Below are 22,385 nucleotides of genomic sequence, written 5' to 3'. Positions count from 1 at the left end.
GTAATGCAAGCCTTTTTTTTGTTGTTGTTATTGTTGTAAGTGCAATTTAATCTATTTTCTGGTTGCAGTTGTTTTGTTGAAATCTTAACCTAGTCATATATGCAGGTATTTTAGAAATGTCTCTAAGGGAAAATACTCTAAATCCATGAAGCGTTACTGTCTGATAACAGTGCCTTGCTCCTCTGAGCAGCCAGCCAGTACGCTCAAAGGTAGCTTACTTGCCTGACGGGCATTGTTGCTGAAACTGAACTATTTGTCTCTGCTTTGAAAGTACTGTCTTGGTGGAAGATACTGTTTTCCATCTTTGAAAGCCATCGGCAGCAAGGAGGTAATGTACTGGTGAGCTGTTGGGGAGTAACACATAAAAAGCTAATCTGCATCAGAGCCAAGTCAGACAGGCTGGTTGAAGTCACTGCCGAAAGCAGTTTGCACTGGCAGATTTGACACTGAAGCAGATGTAGAGCGTAGTTGTTGCTGATGGCAGAAATGTGGCTGTGATGACGTCCAGCTGGTAGTGACAAGAGGTGCTGGTGTGTCCAGTTACTCTGGCACCCTCATTCAGATCTGGTGATGTGTGCCTGAGTCAGGTTTGTGAACTATCTGCTGTTTCTGTTCCCTTTGGTAGAAATTTCAGATCCTTTCCTCCAATGACAAAACTGCTTTGTAGGGATCTAAGCTTAGCAATGTCAACTTGGCACCCCAGCCTTTTGGTCCAGTGTTACTCCAAACTAAACTCCCAATGGCTATTTCTAGGCAACTGCTGACCTGCTCTTTTTCCTGCTGGCATTTCCTTGTTGTGAATTTTACTCATGCCTTTTTAAAGCCATCTGAAGCCCAGTCCCACTTTCTAACTCCTGCGGCTTTTTAGTAGGAAGAGGAGCAGCTGTCCTTTTGTTCTTGTGCTTTTTCTGATTGTGACCTGTTTGCTCCTCTAAATTCTCACTGGTTTTAACAAGAGCTCTCATTTCACAGGTGACCCAAGGCCGTGGCTAACTCTAGAAAACAGTTGCTTGTATGAAACAGCTGTCTGTGGTGGCTTCCTACACCACACAACAATTTTTACTGTCCTAGCCTACAGCAGTTGAGACCTCCAAAATATTTTTAAACTCTGTAAATCTTTTAAATATTGAAACACTTCCAGATAGGGCTCTTGTATCTTCTGCCTTCTTGAAGACTCCTAATTAAATCTAAGGAGATTACTGTATTGAAATAGTTAAACCTTTTATTTTCCAAAATTTTTTCAGGTTATGTAATCAAGCTCTTACTTCAAGCTTTGATCTTGATTATCTGATGAAGTGCTTGGCCAGCAGTTCAGTCAGACCATAAGGGAGGTATGGCAAGTCTTAGGTCTCCACCAGGGATATAGGACATCTTGTTCTACTTCTGCCATGTTAATCTGTGATCTGGCCACTCCTAATTCAGCAATGAGTTATGATCAAAGCGTAAGCCACAGGTTCATAGAAATCCTTGTGTTTATGTTGAATTATTTTTTTAGGAGAACACTATGCTATTTGAGTACATCTGGAGCGGTTTTAATTTTATTTGTAGAGACACAATTTCAAACAGTTAAAGATGGGCTAAGTCAGAAGCAGGAGATGGTAGGGACTGTACATGATTGCAGGATGCGGAGTGTGTAGATACATTGCAACTCCCAGCTATAATAGGAAGAGCATGAAAAAAAGAGTTTGTCTTCAGATTTTCTCCAATAAATGCCTTAGTCTCAACTGCAATAAACTGTTTTGCCCCTTTTATTGTATCATCTTTCTTCCTGCCTTAATCTTGTCGTATTTCTTATGCATCCATGCAAGTGCTCTAGAGGGAAGGAGGCAAGAAACGGAAGTTTCCTTAACTCTCCCTCTGTACTGAGGTGGTTTATCCAGGGTTAAGAAACTTTAAAAGCAGAAACTCCAGCAATCTCCTTAGATGTCTTTTCCTCTGTTTTGTATAACTTGTTCTTTCCTTTACTTCGGTGCTCTTTTGCTCTATCTGTATTCCTCAGCCCCAGAAGTACTGAATCCAAGCAGCTGTTCCTTCTTTTGCGTTTTCTTCCTCTGTTTGTCAGAGGCTGACAAGATGCAGATTTAATTCTTGGCTCTGATGGCAAATCAGGCTCACCGAAACTGCTGGCTTCTGCTGAAATCTCTTAAAAGAAGCAGCAATGAATCCTGCCAACTCCCAGTTCTCCAAGATGCAGCATGTTCAGCATCAGTGTCCATCAGGTTTGGGACAGATCTTGATTCTCACAAAATTGTGTAGTGATCCCCAGTACTGTTTTCCAGCCTGTTTATGCCAGGCCTCTAAATGGCAAATCAATGTGGGTACTGTTACCTGCTTTTTTTTTTTTTGTTGGAAATTTAGTTAGAGTATTAAATTTTCTTGTTCTGCTTGCCAGAAATTTAAAGAGAAATTTAAAGGAGTTTTCTTTGCATTTAACTTATCCTGTATCTTTGTCCTGTCACTTAGGTTATAGTATAACATGCAAGATGTGGTTCCCACAGCAACTAGCTCTACTGTACATTTCTTTTGCCTCTGGGGGCATGTAAAATTCCAGCCATAATAGCCCTGCATTTATCTGTAATCTTGTTCTAAACAAGCTTTCCTTTTTGCTTGGGTTTTCGTACCCTTCTCCATGTCAGCCCCATGCTCTGAAGCATTAAGCAGCATGGCTGATGACTGTCACGTGGATACTTTCTTCCTCTCCTGAGGAGGAACATCAGAAGCAGGCTTCCTAAATGCCATTACGTGTGCTTGTTGCTGTAGGTGAGGTCAAAGAAACGAGCTCTGGATTTGGAACAGGAAGCATCGATGTTTGCAGTGGCTTGCTGTTGAAACTGAATCAGTGGAACAATTAGGACTTCTTGCCCCGAGGGTGTGATTACACAAAAATTTTCTCCAGCAGCAAAGCTGGTTTAAGAAGTTGCTGGCTGCTTGGTCTCCACCCTGCCTGGAAAACTGGATTACCAATTACTGCAGTGATCTCATTTACAGTATGGCTTCGTAAGCAGATGCATTGGCACAGCAGGGAGGTGGTGAACCATGGAACTCTTTTTAATCTCATTTGCTGTTGAAGAAAACACTGGAGTAGCTCATAGTACAGGGTGTTGAAGGAGACAGTTTTACTGGGTACATGTGTGGAGCGCAAGACAGGACTATATTTACTAGGTTTCAACACAGTCCATTGCAAATGGTCTGCCTGATGTCAATATACAAACCCTGAATATCCCGTTCTTACAAATTCAGGATATTGGCCTGCCCGTAGGTTTCTTGTGTCTTCATTGCTCAGATACTGCCGTCGTGGGTGGAAATCAACTACTTGCTTCTGGAAAGTTGGAACTGGCTTCTGTGGATTGAGTCAGGCCTAATCGGATATTCTCTAGCCATGTAAAAATGGGAAAGGGGTACTGTGAGGCTTCCTGCTCTTCACTGCTGGGGTGCAGCGGAGGGAGCAATGGGACGTCTGTTCTGTTTGTGCAGCCAGACGGACATCAGTCTGTTGGCTGCGGAACTGGTGAGCAGTAAGGACTTGAGAAAAAGTTGCTCGCTGCATGTTTGTCTTTGACCCACAGTAGTTACAGGTTGGGTTTTATCAGGTGAAGGTAAGTCTATGTACAGCTACATCCTGGTGACGTCAGCTGTCACGAGGATCTATTAGCAGCTTTCAGAGCAGTCTAGGAAGCTGGTGAGTTTGAGCAGAAAACCACTTCCAATTGCTGTACAGTTTGAACTGAGAGATTGTGCTTTACTAAATAGATGTAATACGGTTTGTGATTGGTGTCAGAATATACTGAGACCCTTTAATTAATGATGAATGATAAATAATGCTAAATGCTTTATCAGATTGCATAATATCTTGTAGGCTTCCTGTTGGTGTGCTGTACAGTGTATATTTGATGGGCAGGAATTTGTTTATAGCCACATTTTTTCCGCATCAATCTCTAAATGTCCTCTCCTTCTTCTGTCTTCTGTTTGGCTTTGAGATCAGTTGCTCATGACCAGATTTCTTTAAACATCCTTACTAATGACAGCATTATTTATATTTACATTTAGACTCCAGTTATGGTTCTTCTCTCTGTCTTGTCTTTTCCTGATATGCTTCCCCTTCTGGGCTTAGAAGAGCTTTCCAGTCAGCCTCAGCCAAACTTAATTTGTTTTTCTCTCTCACTTAGGCAGACCCTCCTGTTCTGTGTATCTGTAGCTTCTACTCATGCATTTCTAATGTGAAAAATCAGGAGGGAACTGTTGTAATCAAACCTAGTGCCATATATAATACACACCAGAGTACTTTACAGCGTTACCTAAAATGAAAGTTTTATTCTAGGGAGGAGTCAAATGTTTTTTTAAAAAAATTTTTTAAAAGACATGGTAATGGATTTTTTTTTTCCTCTTGAAAATCTTGTAACTGTTCTCTAATATGGAGTTGAGTGCCTTATTTTCAGTGTGAACCTCATCTTCTGGCCACTAGATTATGGAAGACTTTTTGTCTTACACAATGAGATGGAACAGTTTGCACATGGAGCACAAATCTATATCATATTGAAACTGCATTTAAGCAGAGATCTAACTATGTTCAGATGTACTCTCACTTCCCCAGTTATTCTTAAACTGGTTTGGAAGCTGGCTCAGAAACTTGCTGTATCTGGAATCATCATGTTTTGAAACAGGATGATCAGTCTGTAAAGCACATGCTCTTGTGTAGATGGGATCTTGGTTCCAGTTCAGCTGAATTCGTTTCCAGTTAATTTCTAGCAGTTAATGTATTGCTGGGTCAGGAACAGGCCACTTTGTGCAGAACGGTCGTTTTTCCCCTTAGGCAAAGGATAAGGCTCTGATCTGCTAATCTATTATTTGAGTGTAACACAGTTGTTGTAAGTGAGAAAATTTTTCTACATCCTAAGGCAGTAGAGGTCTTACCCTAGTAAGTGTGTCACATGCTTAACTGAGAACCTTGTGAACAACTCTGCATTGAATTTATCAGGGTGATGCTGAAATCCAATCTCTATCTTCTAGCAGAAAGTGTTTTCCTCAATAGCTAAATTCCCATGACTTCTGCTTTCAAAGTAGCTTTGTGCTTAGCTGTGGGTTTCTGTTTGGGGGTCTGGGTATTGGATCTGGGGATATGACATGGGTTGTTCCATGTCAGGCTTTCTGAGCCAGAATGCCAGAAGACTTTGAATGCAGCACGATGCAGTGTGTGGAAATGCAGCTTGGCTTCGTTCTTTGTATTCCATGGTGCTGTGCTTTATGAAGTTGCAATTGAGTTGGGAGTCAGTACCAACTCCCAAACTTACTGATTTGTGAGGTGGAAAAAATCATGACTTTATTGTGTTGCGGTGCCAGTAGCAAAACTTCCCCCCTGCTGTGCAAACTAAGTGGGGATGATCTAAATAACACATTCTTCAACAGGAAGGTGGCTCTTGGGTTGCTTTTCTGCTGTTTCCTGAACTAAGCATTTTGCTGATAGCCTTTTTGCTGTTCTCCTTTCTGTAGAAGACTGGCAAATTTCTCCACTTCTTTGAACATCTCAATGTGAAAGTGGTTTTTAAAAGATGTGCTTAAAAAGTGCTAGGCTAGACTGGGAGCAGATATAGAATGGGTGTGAATCAGCCTTTTTACGACGAAGGCTGGCTCTGTGCTTGACCTCTTGTCTGTCTAACCCCCACCCCCTTTTCTGGGTGAAATACAATCTCTAACATGGCTAAATACAAGATTTTTTGACTGAATGAATTTGAGCACCATATGATCTGCCGCCTCATGTTCCCTGAGCCCTTTGCAGGAGAAGGGAAATGTTTGTGAACAAAGTCTGCTAACAGAGTTGTGGGTGGAAAGAGGACAAAAAGAGTACGTGGAGAACCACATATTTTCACTGGACTTCTAAAACAAGTGACAGTTTGTTCTTCAGATAAAGGCACATTTGAGAGGAAAAACCTGAACAGTGAAAGTAGAGTGGTTTTTTGGTGGTTTTTTTTCTTAGGTGTCACAAAAATTCTTGTCCAAAATAAGAAGCAATGAGGCTTGTAAGCACGTACTTTTCAAATATGAATGTGTGACAGGCTGAATCCCAGGTGAGTCCTCGTGACACACAACAGAGGATCCTTTTCTCAGACTCTAGAACCTAAAGGTGAGATTTTAGTGAAGAGGACCATACTCTGATGTCTGGGGTTTTACAGTTCATTTGGTAGAGATAATCTTGGTCCCATGCAGGAAGTCCAGTGTATGTCAAAACAACCTGAGTTACGACTGGGTGAAACCTTTGGCTAAGTAGCTAAGATGCGTGTCAAAACTCACGGAAGATGAGTGTGTTTCTATGCTTGGATAGGGTAAAGGAAGGCTGAACACTGCTAAGAGTATTCTTGCATAAAATGTTGGGGGAATGTTATGCAACTTCATTTCTATTTTTCTTAATTTTCCTTGTTTTTTTCTATTTTGTTACTGTCTGTGTGTTAGGATTGCATCTTCTGCAAATAGCTTTAACCAGGCAAAGGTTTTTTGGGAAGAGGAAGGTAAGACGAAGCTGGAGGTGCCATTCAGGGCAGCCAGGGAACTGGTCTAATCACTTGCTGCTGACAAAAGGGGTTTCCTCCCCCATTCACAAATGTGTTCTCCCTCCTTCTTACCCTCCTTTTCCTCTTCATTGGCTCTGAAACGCATCTGTTCGGAGGTTATGCTCACTACCAACCAAACATACCCTGCCTCTCCCTGCCCTCGTTTATTTTTTTTGGTGGGTTTAGTGGGTGGCTTGGTGTACAGTGTGAGGACTGGTGCTGGTGGGCCAGAGAAGGTGGGAAGTGTGCGTCTCGGCAGAGTGGGGAATAGTGGTTCTCCTGACTGCAGCAATCTGTTAGATGAACTCAGCACATACCGTTTCCCACAAACCAAGGGACACCGTGCACCCATGTAATTGTTTCCTGTGCAGTTTGAATTGAGCAAAACAAGCCTTTCCACATAGTGTTCGTATTCAAACCTTGCAAGCCTTTTTGCTTTCACGTGAGAATCCAAAAATAAAATGCTAAGCAAAAACCTATCCGTGCAATTGTTTTGGCCTAGAAATTCAAATAGGATACTTAATAAAATAAATTTTAAAGGGGGAAGGGTTTTTTGTCTACCTGAACCTGAGGGATGAAAAGAAGAAAAAACCTAACCCAAAAACCTCCACTGTATTTTTCTGTTTGCTTCAAAAATTTACAAGGTGGAACTTGTAATTTCCCCATTGACCAAATTAATGAGAGTAAGTTTCTCAGCTTTTGCTGTTCTTCATGTACAAAAAGTTTTCTCTTACAGTTTTTTTTGATTGCGAGTTAGGAAGAATGAACTTTTCCAAACTTTTTAAAAACTTTTAACTCAGCTTTTCTAAACTAGCTGAGTTAGTACTGAATTATTCTTTTCCTGGAAGCTTACTGTTCAAAGACAATCAAAGCTGGAATTTGTTTTGCAGTCGTGCCTGCTTTTCTCATTCCTTAAGAACTTCCCAGTACTGCTGACATTGCTTTGTGCCCATAGCTGTAAAAATCCTACTAGCTGACTATCCAGTCATTAAATCATAGAAACCCAAGTTCGAAGGGGCTAAATAGCACAGGCCTGGAAACAGGCTTAGACATCCCATACCGGAGCAATAAAAATACAGTTCTGAGAAGGCTGTCTTCAGTCCAGATGCAAAGATCAAGAATACATTACCCAATATATCATGAAAACAGGACCTTGCATGGGAGGTGTGTTAGTAGTCATTGATTCTGTTTATTCCTGAGTGCAATTCAAAGGTGGTTTGCTCTATAAAGCGTGGTTGGTCATGCAAGATGATGTAATTCACACCATGGTTGGGAGAGAGACTAAGCGTGATGTTTCTAGGGAAGGATCTAAGCTGTTCCAGTTTTGTACACAGTGAAGAAGTGACTTGCTGTCAGAATTCAGCCTCATTTGTTCTCTATTTAATTATTTCCACTTTTTTTCTGTTAGGGCTGTGTCACCCCTTAACATATTAGATTTTTCCTGCTATTCCTCTACACAGAGTTTGTAAGAGCTAAAAAAGAGAGTCTAATTTTATCAAGCTTGTTGCCTTCGGCTTGTGAGTCCTGGCAGCACCCTGCTTTTTCCATTTCCCCCTCCTGCTTCTCCAGTACTCAGTACTAAAACAGCTGTAGCATCGGTATCTACTTAAAAACCTTCCAAGAGTCCTGTGTATGTACACTTTACATTTTGGCTTGTTCAAATAACTTCTCAGTTACTTGTGATCACAGGGATTTTACAGCCCACCTTGAAGATCTGCACCCCTGTAAGACTCATGCGTGAGGCATGCATCGTTGCCTCTGCTTTCCTGCAGCAAAGACTTCAGCTGCTGACTTTGATCATGACCATTGATGCTTCCGCTCCTAATGAATTCCTTGGACTTGTGTATTAAGTGATTATAAAGTGCACTTAGCTGTGAATCAGTTCTTCTAGTTTAAACTAATGTGTTTAACTCTTTTCTTTCTAGGCTCTGTTTTGGATATTATAAAGCATATTGTAGCCAAAGGAGAACACAAGACTGGTGTCCTGGATGAAGCCTGTATAGCCACAATCCTTAAGGAGGTGCTGGAGGGGCTGGACTACCTGCATAAAAACGGACAAATCCACAGGTATTTTTCATTTTTCTCATCTTTGTCCTGAAATGTGTGTCACTGAAACAGAGTAGCTGAGCACATGCAGTCTCATCCCCCAACCACCTCTGAGGGCATGGAAGGAGGAAAGTAAAGGTGGGAGCTTAATCAAAACTCAGAATTTAAATGTCTATATAGTTGCTGCTGCTTTAGGAAATACTATGAATACGCCAAGTTTGGGTAAACTTTGGGGTATTGAATGTTCTGATATAGAGAACCTCTTCCTAAATGTCAACATCCAGCTGTGAAGTATAGTTGTTGGAGCTGGAAAACTTCAGCTGGTTTTGTTTCTTGCAGAGCTATAAATGACCAAGAGCACTGCATAGCAAGTGTTGAGCAATTTAATAAGGAGCCCTTCAAGCCATTCTTGCTTTTTTTTTTTTTTTTTAAGGCTCGCTGCAAGATCAACATAATGAAATTTGAATTTGGGTAGTTTAATTAAAAAAAAAAAAAGATGGAAACAAAATTAGTGGAAAAACCTCTGTAGGCAAAACCCAGTTAACTAATGGCCTGTGATTTGATGGATCACTGAAACGTGTGAGTTTCTGTGCTGCTGTGTTGTTTGGGAGATATTTTTAAATCATGTTTTCCTCTCCTGTGTTGTCAAGGTGTGGTGTAGTTCAGAAAGAGAGGATACTAAGTCAGTATGTTCTGCTGTTAAAAAGAATGAGATTTGCAATCCTAAATATGTGCTGAAAATAGAGTATACTACTTGTGGGTAATATACATCATCCAGCCACAGACTGCTGCTGGGAACAACAGCCTCTTCTTTCTTGGGAATTTTGTGAGCTTGGCTGTTTTCTGGTACAATGCCATTAAAAGCATTGCTGCTGCTGTGCTGGAGTAAGTTTCTGTCCTCTTATGACAGCTGCAGAAGAAGAGGTAACTCTTTTTGCCAAAATGTTATTTTAATTAGAAAATCCAAGAAATATTTATTTCATATTTTTAGTCAAACTGACTGGCTTTCATAGGTTATTTTGGGTTAAAAAGAAGAAAATAGTTGGAAACAGTTCTGGTGGAATTCTTTTTCCTGAAAGAAGTCTCAGATTTCGGTTTCCAGTCTCCATTAAAATTCTGATTTAACAAGAATGGTTGTCTTCACTGAAGACAGTTTTGATTTCATAGCTAGTTGCTTAACTTTGTTTTTTAGAGAGAAGACTTCAGGCAGCTCTGGGAATTTAGAGTAAAGTAATAGACCAACTTAACTTGCTGAGTATGTGGTAATTTTTCAACCTTGCCATAAGTCATTGACAAAACCGTGTTCATCTGTGACTTGCAGTTGATTTGGTTGGCTGATTTGGTTCATCTTCTGGTCTAATGAAGTGAAACTATGTATGTTAAAGCAGCAGTAACCTGTTAACATTTCAGTTTTTCTGAAGATGTCACAGTGATTTCTGTATTGAAAGAGAGGTGGTTCTCCATTTGACTTGCTGTAGTGAAAAAGCAAAACTGGTAATTGTGGTAAAGATTATAGAGGATATATTCATGTGTGGGGTGTGGCTTTTTTACTGCACTCAGCAAAAATATGATGTTCACAGAAAGTTCAAACTGCTTGGTCTGAAGAAAATGTGATTCATACTGAATCATTCGGAAGTGGACTGAACCAAACCTGCTATGACCGTTCTTGTCCTGCTCGTTGAAGCATTTTGCCCATATTTAGGGAACTTCAGCAAAGAAATCAAAGCTGTGTCATTGCTGCAGCTTAACGTTGCGGTCGTGTGTCAGCTACTTTGCATTTGTTGCATCCCTAAATTTTGGGGCTGCTCTGACAATTGTGTAATGATTTATCAGAAAAATGCATTTGGAGATTACCTCATTGTGTTGGGGCATGGTGGTCTGGGAAATTTGGAGAAGTGGTAATATTCACGATACAGAAAGTTGTGTAGTTTCCTACCTGCGATGCAAAGGATGGGTTTTTAACTGTTGGCAGAAAGGAAGCTTACATGCCTTTGAGGGATGAAACATGTTTCCTTAATGGAGTTAATCGTGCTGTCTTGAATATTTTATCCAGATGTGTGTACACTGAGAAATACACAGTTTAAAGTTGTAGTGCAGGTGGGACCTTTCCTCATACATAGGAATATCTGTATGGTTTTCCCATTTTGCTTAATGCTAGGGGTCATATTATTGGTCATGCCTAATGGGAAAGGCAGGTGGAAATCTTGCAGTTGTGCCAGAGATGCTCTGAGAGGAAGTGTTTAAAATAACTAAACTTTGGTCCCCTGGGTCATCTTAAAGTATCTGGCTCTAAAGGAAACCGCATCAGGTGATGGCTGAACTGCTGAATATAATGTCGGCAATGTGGGGCAGCTGCGGTTGGGGTGAACTTCAGGCCAAAGCATGATCAGCTGTAAAGGGTCAAAATTGAAGGGCTTGGGTTAGACCTGGAACAGCCAACCCAAAGCAAGCAGCAATCCAGCAGAGCAAAGTGTTCAGCTGGTTACAGAAAATATCCCAACTCCATTTGTATTACACCTAGGAGAAAACAGTGAAGTTGGAGACACAGTATGGGTGAATGAATGTAATTAGCACATCTGAAGTTGGACAACCAGGCTGATGGCAAAGCCTGAAGGATGAATATCTGGACCCAGATGTAATTTTGTGGGTGCTGTTGACCTGAAGCAGAGACAGCTTGCTACTGCTGTAAGTCATCAGTGAGTTCAGAGAATATATGTCTGACAGTGGAACTGCTCGATACTTTTAAATTATGCATCATCTTAAATGGGTAAATTAAGGTAACATGTGGAAGACTGGCTTAATGAAATTCTGCTGCTGCTGAATCTTACTCTGCGTAAGCCTGCCTTGAACTTAATGCCACTTCCAATTAAGGTTTGGGGAGCTGGCTTCGTGTGGAAGTGTAAATCCCTGCTTTGGACAGGAGAGTAGCTTGACAGTATTCTCTAGAGGAGATTAGAAAGCCAAATATCTAGTGGAGGCTTAAATTATAAATTTTTTTTGTTTACTTTCCTAATTAACAGCCAGAGCAAGGCTGAGACTTGAATAGATGCCATTGTTCAGCCACAAATGCTTAGGTCTTCTGCAATGTCCAAAGTGATATTTTTTGCATTTGTCTAGCAAGGGCTGTTGGGGACAGAGTCTGAGGCCTTATGGAAAAGACAAAGGAGAAGGCAGAATCAGTTTTATTTTCATGAAACGCTCTATACCAAGGTAATGATTACAGATGATTTCTGTCCTCCTCCAAAATCACCGCTGCCTCCTGTATCTCAGAGTTGGCAGCTCTCTGCCTTCATTGCCGTGTGCCTGTCCCTGGCTGTCTCTCCTGTGGCAGCTGCCACTGTCCCCATTGTGGTTTTCTGTGTAGCATGGTGATCCCAATGACAATTTGAAATCCTAGTGATCCGGCTCATGTTAAGTGAGTTAAATACCTGGGCACCAGCCAGTGTGCTGAGGACAGAGGGCCAGACTCAGAAACCTTCGGATGAAGCTGTCCTGCAGGAATCTGCTCGGACACTTTTTTTTTATGGAAGTCAAGCAAGACTGACATGCTGCGAGGGGTTGCTCCTGGGCTAATCTTGTCTGGGTGACACAAAGGGTATGTTGCACCTCTTTCCCATTTGGACTCTGATTTCTCTGTGTATTTGGGGATTAGCAGGAGTTTGATGAATGACTTGAAAATAAAACTAAAGCAAAACCAACCCAAGGGGTTTTATTGCTTAAAAAGACTTGTTGGAGGGAAGTTCAAGGCTTTTTCAGGTGGTGCTCTTTATGGCAGTCTGACAAATGAATCATGCTGATTAACTGTTACAAGGTCTCTCTGTCTTTCTCCCTATTTTTATCTCTGAGCTTATCTTCTGTTCATGATTAACTGTTGTGTAACTGAATATTTCAGTTAGTCCAGGTGAAATGATACGCTGCTCAAATATAATCAGATTCTCCTATTGCAGGATAATAAATGTGATACTTGTATGCTTTTTTTGTAAAAACAAAAAAGCTTAGGAAGTGGTTTAGGGTTGCGTGCACTTGAAATATTGGTGTGGCAGTGATCCAGCTGTTAATTTGTTTGCTGCTCTACTTAGGGGGTGGGAGGTGCAATAGCATGTTTGATATGCCGAGTTAGATCAGCTTGTGCCCCCATACAGAATGTTTCGGGGGTTTTTTGGTGTCTTTTCAAAATCAGTTTTCTAAGTGTGGGGCAGCAGGGTGCTGTGGCAGCTGTTTGAATGTTGCTTTGAAGACACCCTGGCAGCAATATTCTTGCTGTGTTTTTATGCTACATATATTAGCTTATTTTTTTGGACCTTAGGATGGTTTTGACACAGGATCAAAGTTTAATTGTCTGCCTCTTCTGCCTATATTAAGAGAAAATAATTTCTGAAAAAAGGATGCCTCTATGTGAGCACATACACATCACCAACACTTGGGGGGGGTTGCAGGAGCGCTCCTCCAGTAGTGAGTTTCGGATTTAAGATGAAGGAGCTGATGGATATATTTTGGCAGAACTCAGCTGTCCTACAGGATTCAAGCTTAATTTTCATGTAGCTGATTAATGTATTGATAGTTGTGCTGGCAGCTGTTGTGGTTAAACTGGATTCCAGTATGCCTCTGATTATTTTGATGACTGAAATACTGTACTTTTTTGTTTCTGTAGCAATACTGTAGGAGAACTTCACAGCCGTCCTCTCCACAGGGCTATAATCTTGTTTTGGGGAGTGCATTTTGGAACTGAAGTTTAGTAGGGGAGGATTGAGGAATGGATAATGGGATGTGGACCCTTTCATCTCTAATTGCCAGTTTGATTTTAAGACAGGAGACTAGTAATTTGAAAGCTAGCTATTGCTCAGCTGTGGGAAGTGGAATTTTGTACTCAAGAGAAGTGTACTTTGGTCTCTTCTCCCTCGTAGTACAACATGGGCACAAGTAACCTTTAGAGGTAGTTAATATAAATTTTAAAGGTTTCACTTGTAAACAGTAGCCAGAACAATAGAAATGTTAGTCTTGGATGTCTTGGTGGGAAGGAAGAAAAGATGCTGCTCTAGATGGTACTGGGCAATTTGTTCCCCCAAATAAACACCTTGCTGTGCAGCGCCAAGGGCACAAGGACCAATGAATCTCCACTCTGTACGCAGCAGTCGGACTGGGGCATATTGTGGTGGCTTAGCAAACCAGCATGTTCTCCTGGTGGCTGTTTCTTCCACTGCATCATCCAGAAACTCATTGTTTAACAAAAAAAAAAAGTTTCCCAGTGGTTACAGAGAGAAAATATGAACCAGATGTAAATCCCAAATCTGCAGACAGCCAGAAACAATAGCTCCTGTGGAGACAGTTTTCCTCGAAGTGGATAAAGACAGTGTCTGCTCTAAAGCCTAAAAACCTGGCAATTAAAACTCTGATGGTAAATATCACTGCTGATGAAAGCACAGGAGTGCTGGGGGCCCTGCAGTGGCTCCAGGCTAATGTCAGTACTCCAATTCTCAGGGGCTCCGTGTGTTACAAGGGTCCATGTAGCAGCTTGCAGAATGATGCCTGAAGCTGAGCGCTTGCTGTATGACTGTTGCATTCAGGTGTCCGTCCCCATGACATTCTCCTCGGACCCAGGTGCTGTCTCTGGACTTTGGCAGTGGATGTCCTGCAGTTACTCAAAGTAACTTCAATTTAGTCCAAGGGAAAAACAACTTTTTGGTACAACTACTAGGTACCATGTTAAAAAGGAGATGAGTTTTTAGGTTTTTCTCCCCACTTTGTTATGTGGAGATGAGAAGCAGGAAAAATATCATGAAGAGCAGGAGGTAGAGGTCGGGGTGATCTCTGAAAGGTTCAAGAGCAATGACAGGTTTTGGTCAGTGATCCATGACTGAGTTGTGCACTCAAGTAATACGGTTTCTAGCAATTGCCAAGTTGTCAGGAGTATTTGGATTTGATGTGTTTCCAGGGGAATAATCTTCATTCACTGCAGCATTAATTGTATTAGGTGAAAATATAACAGACTCTCTTAGCTTTCGAATTTGAAGAGACCAAGTGCTATTTGGACATACAAACAACCGCTCTGTTTGTGACATCCTTCTCATGTTGCTGCTTTTATCTGGTGTCGATTACTGGGACTAGATCAGCCAGTATAGGCTCTTGCGGCATCTTTCCAGCAGTAGAGTAATTGTTCAAATCACTGGTGTTCATCCTTTCTACTGTGATGCATCAAGTGAATAACCCACTGCAAAAAGATGGCTTTGAATATTGTCCCCTGTTGTAAGGCAGCAGGTTTTCTGGCCTTCGTAGGTCCTAAAAGCTGCATATGTGGAGATGCCTTAAGCATTTATTCAGACCACTGCAGTCTTTTCATTCATGCCTTATGCTAAATCATGAGAAAAAGCTCACTTCCTAAATTTGTGTGGTAACATATTAAGCACTCTTGAAAACTTTGTGAGGCTGCATCAGAAATTATTTTTGCATGTTTACTAAATCAAATTGTATGCTGTCTTGCAGGGTTCTTATAAAACTTTGAAAAGTAAAGCTTAATACTTCCAAAACCAAAAGCGAGACAAAACCCACACACATTTAGGACAACAAATAGGGAACTGCCACAGAGAAATCTATCATATCATGGCAGCCTGGAAAGCATCACCAAGTTAGACTGCGAGTGCCAGGAGGACTGTTTCCATTGTACAGATACCGAATTTTATAACTGCTTTCTCCATTTTATAGGAATAGCTGGATGAAATAAGGATATCTTCTTTCCTCTTCCTGTGCTGGCCATGCTTAAAACTGTCATCTTCTAGATTTTGGAGAAGGAAGTTGAGCTGGCAAGTCTCTCGCAAGCCCTGGTTGTCTTGAATTTCTCCTTCTCTGTCATGTTGCAAATGTTTCTGAGCAAGAGCTGTGGGTGGCTTTGTAGATATGGACGGCTCTTGGCTGTGTAGTGGAATGCCTTGGACCTTGTGTGTGTATAGATATACATACCGCTTCTCTAGAACAGGGGTGCTTATTGTGTCTTGGAAATTAACACCTTTTTGAGCTGCCCTATATCAGAGTTTTGGGGCCTTATTTGATCCAAATTGGTTGTGTTTACTGGTATGAACTTTCATCTCTCCATCATGGCAGGGTCAAGGCAGGGAGATGAGTGAATCACTGGCTTTCCTGTTTCATCTGCTCCCTGATCCATCTTGTACTCAAACTGGGGTGATCTGCATGTGGTAGTTTTGGGGAAATTCCTATTTCTGAGCACAGTAGGAACATGTTTTAGCATGCAGGAGATACTGCAGCATGGTGGCATGCATCACTAGTATTGCCACATGAAGCATGCCCACCTCTTTGCGTGTTAAATAGTTTGACATGAAACATTGAAATAAGGCCATGTTATAACTTGACTATTTTCGTCCGTTACCAATGACTAAGTCAGGGCTTCCCAAAAATATCTGGGCCTCCAGGGGTGACTCCAGAGCTTGCTGTGTGTGTTGCTTTTCATGCAGCAGCTGTTAAAGGAGCTTTGTGCCTTGTCTCCACTGCAGTCCTTAGGAAGTAGGATCAGGAAAAGGAAGGGCTGAATAGGTGAATTTGTGGAAGAAATCCTAGTACATTTTTAGCTGCTGTTCAATGGTATGAAAACTTGATTTTAAAGCCTGCTGGGTAGGGCCCTTTCCTGAATGGGGATTCAAGAGAAAAAAATGAAGTTCTGACTGAATAGGGGAAACTTTAAAAAGTGGTGTATGAGATTAGAGATGTAGCTTCTCTCTTGCATTGACTGTCGAAGGGCTGAAGCTTGTCAGAAGCCCTAGCTGCTTGGCAAATCCACCTTGCCGTAAGCTGATATTATAACAGTGATGTGTATTGGGGTGAATATGTGAGGCAACAGCCTCTTTCGTAGGAGGAAGAAGTGAGGCCATGAGGATTGGTATGATTAGGTAGTCTCCATGTTGGGAGATAGGGCTAGGTCTAGTGTTTGTAGTACTTTATTATCTGGCTGAAGGAGCTGATCTGTCTGAAAACTGTTTTTTAAGGTTGTGGTTTTAGCTGAAGCAACTTCCCACACACTGGAGCGTAGCTGAGGTTACCTGAGCACTGGGCTGGAGGTATGGTGTTGGATGGGAGGTAAAGTCCAAGGCAGACAGGATCTGTCATTGAACCATGCCTCCCTTTAACCATCGTTAGGCTTGTAAACACGTGGGAAGAGAAGGAATTAATGAGAGCACGAAACCATCAAAGACGAAGTTGGCACAGGAACAAAAAGCGTAAGCTGGACATAATTTGCTGAGATAAAGGAAAGTTGTAGGCGCTGTGATAACAGCGACTGTGTGACAGACAGGAATGCAGTAAGTGATGTGACACACTGCTTGCTGTCTGTCTTCATGTCAGAGACTCGCACCAAGTTAGCCTAAGGTCTGCAACTCTTTCTTCACTGCCTCAGCATCTTACCAGCCCCTGGAGCTATTCAGATAACTAAGATGACAGAGTGAATTTTGGGAGGATGTCCTGGAGCTTTCTTTGGTGCGCCCTCCCTTGTCTGAGCTGACATAGCGACTTAAACTAAAATGAATCAAATTTCTGAGTCATGGTTTTTTGGGCCCCAAACCCTCTACTTAAAACAGCAGTCTACTTCTGCAGTGTTGGAGGGCAAACGATCAGGAGGAATTGTACCTAGCAAGTGCATCGTGGATCCTCTGAAACGTGTTTTATGTGTTAGCTAAAATAAAGTACAATGGAGATTCATTTCTCATGTAGCCCTTACTGGGGTTTCTGTTTGCCTATGCCAGGAGACTGGATGCAGTTATCTCTCCCAAGAGGTCTCTTCACTGCGCTGAGTGTGATCTGCCTGGAAGTTAAGGGTAGGGCATGGAGAAAACAAGTACTCGATGTACTTGTATAGCTTGTCTTGTTGGAAGCTGACAATCCTTTCCAGTAGGCTTTGCCTACACACCCCTCTGTTTGCAAAGCCAGTCTGTCAGTCGCTTCTGCCTTTCAAAGCCTTGCTTCATGCTGCTTAGAAGAATCAAAAAGAACTTTTTAAAATTCCTGATAACACTGGATTATTCGTCTAACCTTCTCCAGACATTAAAATGAGAGTTAAAAAGCCCTTAAATATTCCTACCTACCTATCCCCAATGAAGTTGGGGCTTTAAAAATGCATCTACTGTTTATGAGACTCGGAGTAAATCATGAGTTGCCTTGTGCTGCTGGCATTTAGCTCCTGCGTTGAGGCCCTCATCTTTCACCATGGCCCAGCAGCTGGCAGAGCAGCTCAGAGGAGGGTAGAAGCAGTCGCTGTGCTTCCATGATCCTGAGCAATAAAGCGTGTCGCTGGGCTGGTCCCCCACTGTAATTTATAGCAGCCTGGCTGCCGCTGCTGGTCCTGGCTGCCAGTGGCCGCAAGGGCCTGCTGAGAGGGCTGTGGATGAGCAGGGATGAAGCAAGCTGTGGACTTGGCTCTCTCTTCCCATTGCTTATGCCTGCCTCAGCAGGGAGGCTGGAGAGTGGGGTATGGAAGCTGCTTTGCCAGCTCTCTGCCATTGGAAGACCTTCAAGCTTTAGGAGATGTTCCCGGGTCCAGCTCTGCAGAGTTAAGTACAGCACTGTAACAAACAGTAATTGCATCTCACCCAGGAGTTTGGGACTTAAGGCTCAACCCGGTGGCATGAAAATGTTAGTACACACAGCTTTTCTGAGCAGGAACAGGGAGCATGCTAATGTACAGCACTTCTAATACAGTTGTCTTGAATACCTTCTCCTATGTTGTACCGAACGTGCTGACATTTGAGGGTGTAAAAATACTACTCTGCTTGCGCTCTCCAAGCTTAGTTTCTATTTTGCAGCTCTGTCTCAAATCTTAAAGCTCTTGAATATAACCAGCTTTTTGTATCTTGGCTTATAAGGCAAAGGGAAGAGGTGACATAGGTAACAGCATATCGTTGAAGGGAGAGTAATGTTTGATAGTAGAGAGAATAGGGCTCATTTGGTGTATAATGTCACAAATTGCTTCATATTTAACTGTAGGTAGAGATATTGTCCTGGAAGTACTTTGCAAATTACTAGGAACAATGTCAACTCCAGCAGTTGGTTGCATTCAGTATAAATATTTTGAGTTATTCATTACCATTAACAGAAAATAGTAATTCTTGTATCTTGCACCTTCTCTTTTTTTTAAATGGAACTTGGCAGGACCAACCACTCTTTCTTCATGCCAGATTACGCACTGTAGAGTTCAGTCCATGAAAATTTATTGTTATAGTTGATGTAAATTGCATCTAATGGGCAGATGACTCATGGCTGTGCTGACAGCCAGCATTGCATCCTAAAGGCACATATGAGCAGGTTAGAAGCAAAGGCACAATAAACAGGGCTTATCTTCTATTTCCGCCTTCATGTGACAGTTTTCTTCTCAGTGCTAGGCTACAGAAGTCCTGGGATGCCACTCTTTGCTCAGGTCACTTTTATTGTGGTTGCAGTGCCCTTAACAAATTGTCCTAGCTATTGCCCCCAATGTAGACTTTTGAACACAAGCCAAGTGAATCCTTTTTGATTTCCAAACAATATTAAGAGGCTTGTTAAAAAGCAGTAACTTAACATGCTTCATTGGTTCTTGCAAACACTAGTTCTTTTAAGTCTGTAATATGAAGTTTTATTGCATATGCCAGGATTGCAAAGTTGCAGCTGGTTATTGATAACGCTGCTTTCCATTATGGACCAGCAAGTCTTTCTTTTTCCCTTAGTGTTGTCACTGCAACAACAGCCATTATATGGTAGTGCCAAGGATTGAGGGCTATGGGTAAGGTAAATCTGATAAATTTAGCAGGATTTTAAGGACTTGTGTAGGCTTTTTGTAGTGGGAACAAGCCATTAAGATACAGTTCCTGTAGTTTCCCACCTGCCCCATTGAAAAATTAATAGTGGGGAGGTGTGGGAACACTGCACTCAAAACTGGGGAGCATCATCTTATTGCCTTCCTGTGCTCCCAGGTCTCCTGTAGCTGGATGCTTGATTGTAATTTTGTTAGATCCTGATCAGTTTTGGTTATATAGCTTCTAATGCCTATGGCCCAGCCCTAACCTCGAGGCATTAATGTGATGTAACTGGTACATTAGTGTTTGATCGCACTGGGAAGCTAAACCAGTTTGAAATGCAGATGAGGAGGGATTTCTGCCATGCTGCGAAACCTTTCAAGGCTGATGTGGAGAATCCAGCTTTGTACTGGAGCCATTCCAAACCCCTCTTCCCACTCTGGTTGTGAAGTACGAGGTAAATAAAAACATAATTGTTATTTTGCGGAAGGGCTTTTGGAGGCTTTAGAAGAGAGGAAGGTGACAGCTACAGAGCAGCAATGTCCAGAACTACGATAGCATTTGTTAAGCTACTGGCAAGAAAGAGTTTACTCCAGCCTTCTGTAACTTCATTTTAAATGTGATATAATTGCTGTTTACGCTACAGCCTAAAGCTGCTTCCTGTTTCCAGTGTAGTAATTATGCCAGAGGCACACCATTTATTGCGAGTGTATCAGCCCAGGATATGGTTTTTACCACATTAATAGGAAGTACCTTCAAATTGTTAGACTTGGCAATAGCTATATCCTGGAGTAATAAACTTTTTGCCATTCAGCTTGCAAGTTTATAAGCATCTCCTGATGAGAATAAACAGGAAAGCACTGTTCTTCTCTCCCCCACCCCATTGCTTTAAATGCAATTAATTAATCCTAAAGATGGTTTTAAAGGAGGACCTAATTTGAAGATACTACTGCTGACACCAGCATATGCTAAAGGAAGGGATCTGTGTTCACCCAGTGTTATTGCTGCTCAGTGTTCACCTGGAGCTGTTGCTGTGGGTGATGCGATGCCAATACACTGGGGTGAGGAATGGGAAAGCTGGAAGTTGCCTCTCTGGTACAGTAACTCCTAAACAGAGTCAGTGTCCCCAGACAGCTTGCTGCCTATCCATTTTGCTGCTCTGGGGTGGAGTGTACCAGGCTGGGGTGAGTAATGGCCTTTTCAGAGGGTTGGTCACTGGGAGGAAATGCCACATCAAGTGGTGATTTAATTCTGCAGTTTGACTTGGATATTTGGCAGTGGCTGTTGTTGGCCTCCTGGATTTCTTATTGTAGCAACGACTTGTTTTAATTTTTTGAACCAACTTGAAGCACCATATTTACAGACTTTTGTTTCCAATGAGAAAATACGTAAATTTTAATTAATCCAAGCTGAAGTTAAAAAGAAAACAAGCCTCTGCATTGGAGGGGTTTAAGGGACTGGAGTCCTTTGGCTCTTTTTTTCTATGGGATTCAATCTGAGTGCTTGTTTTACTGCTTTCTGCACTCCAAGTTTGTCCAGCTTGCTCTGTTACGGGAGGATTCTCTGGTGGTATTGAATGCGTGCTGCTTTCTGGCCGCTGTTGCTGCATCAATGAAACCTGCCTGAGTTTTTCTGGACTCTGAAATGCATGATGATTGAGACTTCATCCTTAGTTCTGCTTAAAAACTTCCCTGGCACTTCCTTCACTGCTGAAGGGGGCTCGGTGAGCTGCACACGCCGTTGTGCCGGCAGGGGAAGTTTGGAAAGGCTGTACAATACTGCATGGCCCAGCTTACTGGGGCAACCGCCAGCATCCTGGGCTTCCTTGGAATACAGATGGAAGAGGAAATTGCTGTTACTTGCATCCGTCTTCAGTAAGAGGAACAATAACTTCAGCAGCAACCTTGGTGCATGCTATTCCTTTCCCCATAACCTGGAACTGGCAGGCAGCTTTGAAAGGGCCTCGTGCGTCCTGGCTGTCGCAGGAGAACCGACTGTCTGGATAAACATTTCCAGTAGGATTGGAGAGTTTCCTGAACACCCTCTGTTCCCTCTGAATTAGTGCTAGTGTGAGGGGGGATTCCGGGAGATGGCTGTGCCTGTGCCAAGCACATTTCACACCATGTGAGCCAGCTCCTTACCTAGGAAGCAGCAGACCTGGGTGCTGTGCTCTCATGGCTCCACATGGTCATGGGGTTGGATCCTAAAGGCATATTCTACCTAAATATTGGCAAGGAGCTTTTCCACTCCCTTGTTGTTATGGACTGTGAATGCTTTGTGGGTGTGCAGGGGTTAGCCAGGTTTGTATCCCTGGTGGCGATTAACTCTCTACAGCTCCAGTTGTGTTAGATTTGGCCAATGGATGCTAAGCGGTGGTAGCGTAGCTATGTGCTTAATGTTGTATTTAATCCCTTCAGGTCCCTCTGTCTACTTAAGAGTCTCCATCTACTGCAGTGCTGATGCTTTCTTGTCTGCAACAGCTGTAGCTGTTAATTGCAGGATGCAAACAGAATAATGCTTCTTGGAGGGAAAGCTAACTTGCCCCTAAACCGATGTTCACGTATTTGGTCAATGTAAAATGAGCAGGACTGGAGCTGACTGGCAGCAATTGTTTTACGTTTGTCTACTTATTCCGGCATCATGGTCAGAGCTCCTTACTGCTTTGAATCCTATTCTGCTATTAAGTCAGCTTCTCAAGGCTATCTCGCCATACAACTTTGGTGTTTCCATATAGATCTATCCAAGTATTCTTGATCATTAAGGCAAATTAGTATTTTCCTGTACTTGTTCTTACACTTCTGCTTTAAACAGGGATTAGGCTCCAAGGTGGTCACTGCCAGCAGGAGGTATATACTTGGCAGGACTTGAAATACTTTCTTGAAGGCTAAAGGCTGCTGTCAGCCAGGGTTTGCTGTTAAAGTAATCTTTAGTGGGACTGTCTTATCGACAGTCTTTGTTCACTTTTGTTCTGCTATATGCTGGGGGAAAGCCTTGCCATGCCAATGTCCTAGACTGGGTATTGAGAAGAATC

General features: G+C 42.2%; 1 protein-coding gene across 2 annotated transcripts in view; it reads left to right on the top strand.

The window, feature by feature from the left end:
- OXSR1 (oxidative stress responsive kinase 1) overlaps positions 1–22,385 on the top strand; it is a 93,855-nt gene that overhangs the window by 34,770 nt on the left and 36,700 nt on the right. For both annotated transcript variants that reach the window (XM_069778277.1, XM_069778276.1), the window contains exon 4: positions 8,468–8,609. In XM_069778277.1, coding sequence (XP_069634378.1) covers positions 8,468–8,609 — 142 coding nt within the window. The remainder of the gene's footprint in view (positions 1–8,467; positions 8,610–22,385) is intronic.

Source organism: Haliaeetus albicilla, chromosome 2 (assembly GCF_947461875.1).
Source record: "Haliaeetus albicilla chromosome 2, bHalAlb1.1, whole genome shotgun sequence".
Lineage (NCBI taxonomy): Eukaryota > Metazoa > Chordata > Aves > Accipitriformes > Accipitridae > Haliaeetus > Haliaeetus albicilla.
Note: the sequence above shows the minus strand (reverse complement) of the source record. Positions and strands in the feature narration are given on the sequence as shown.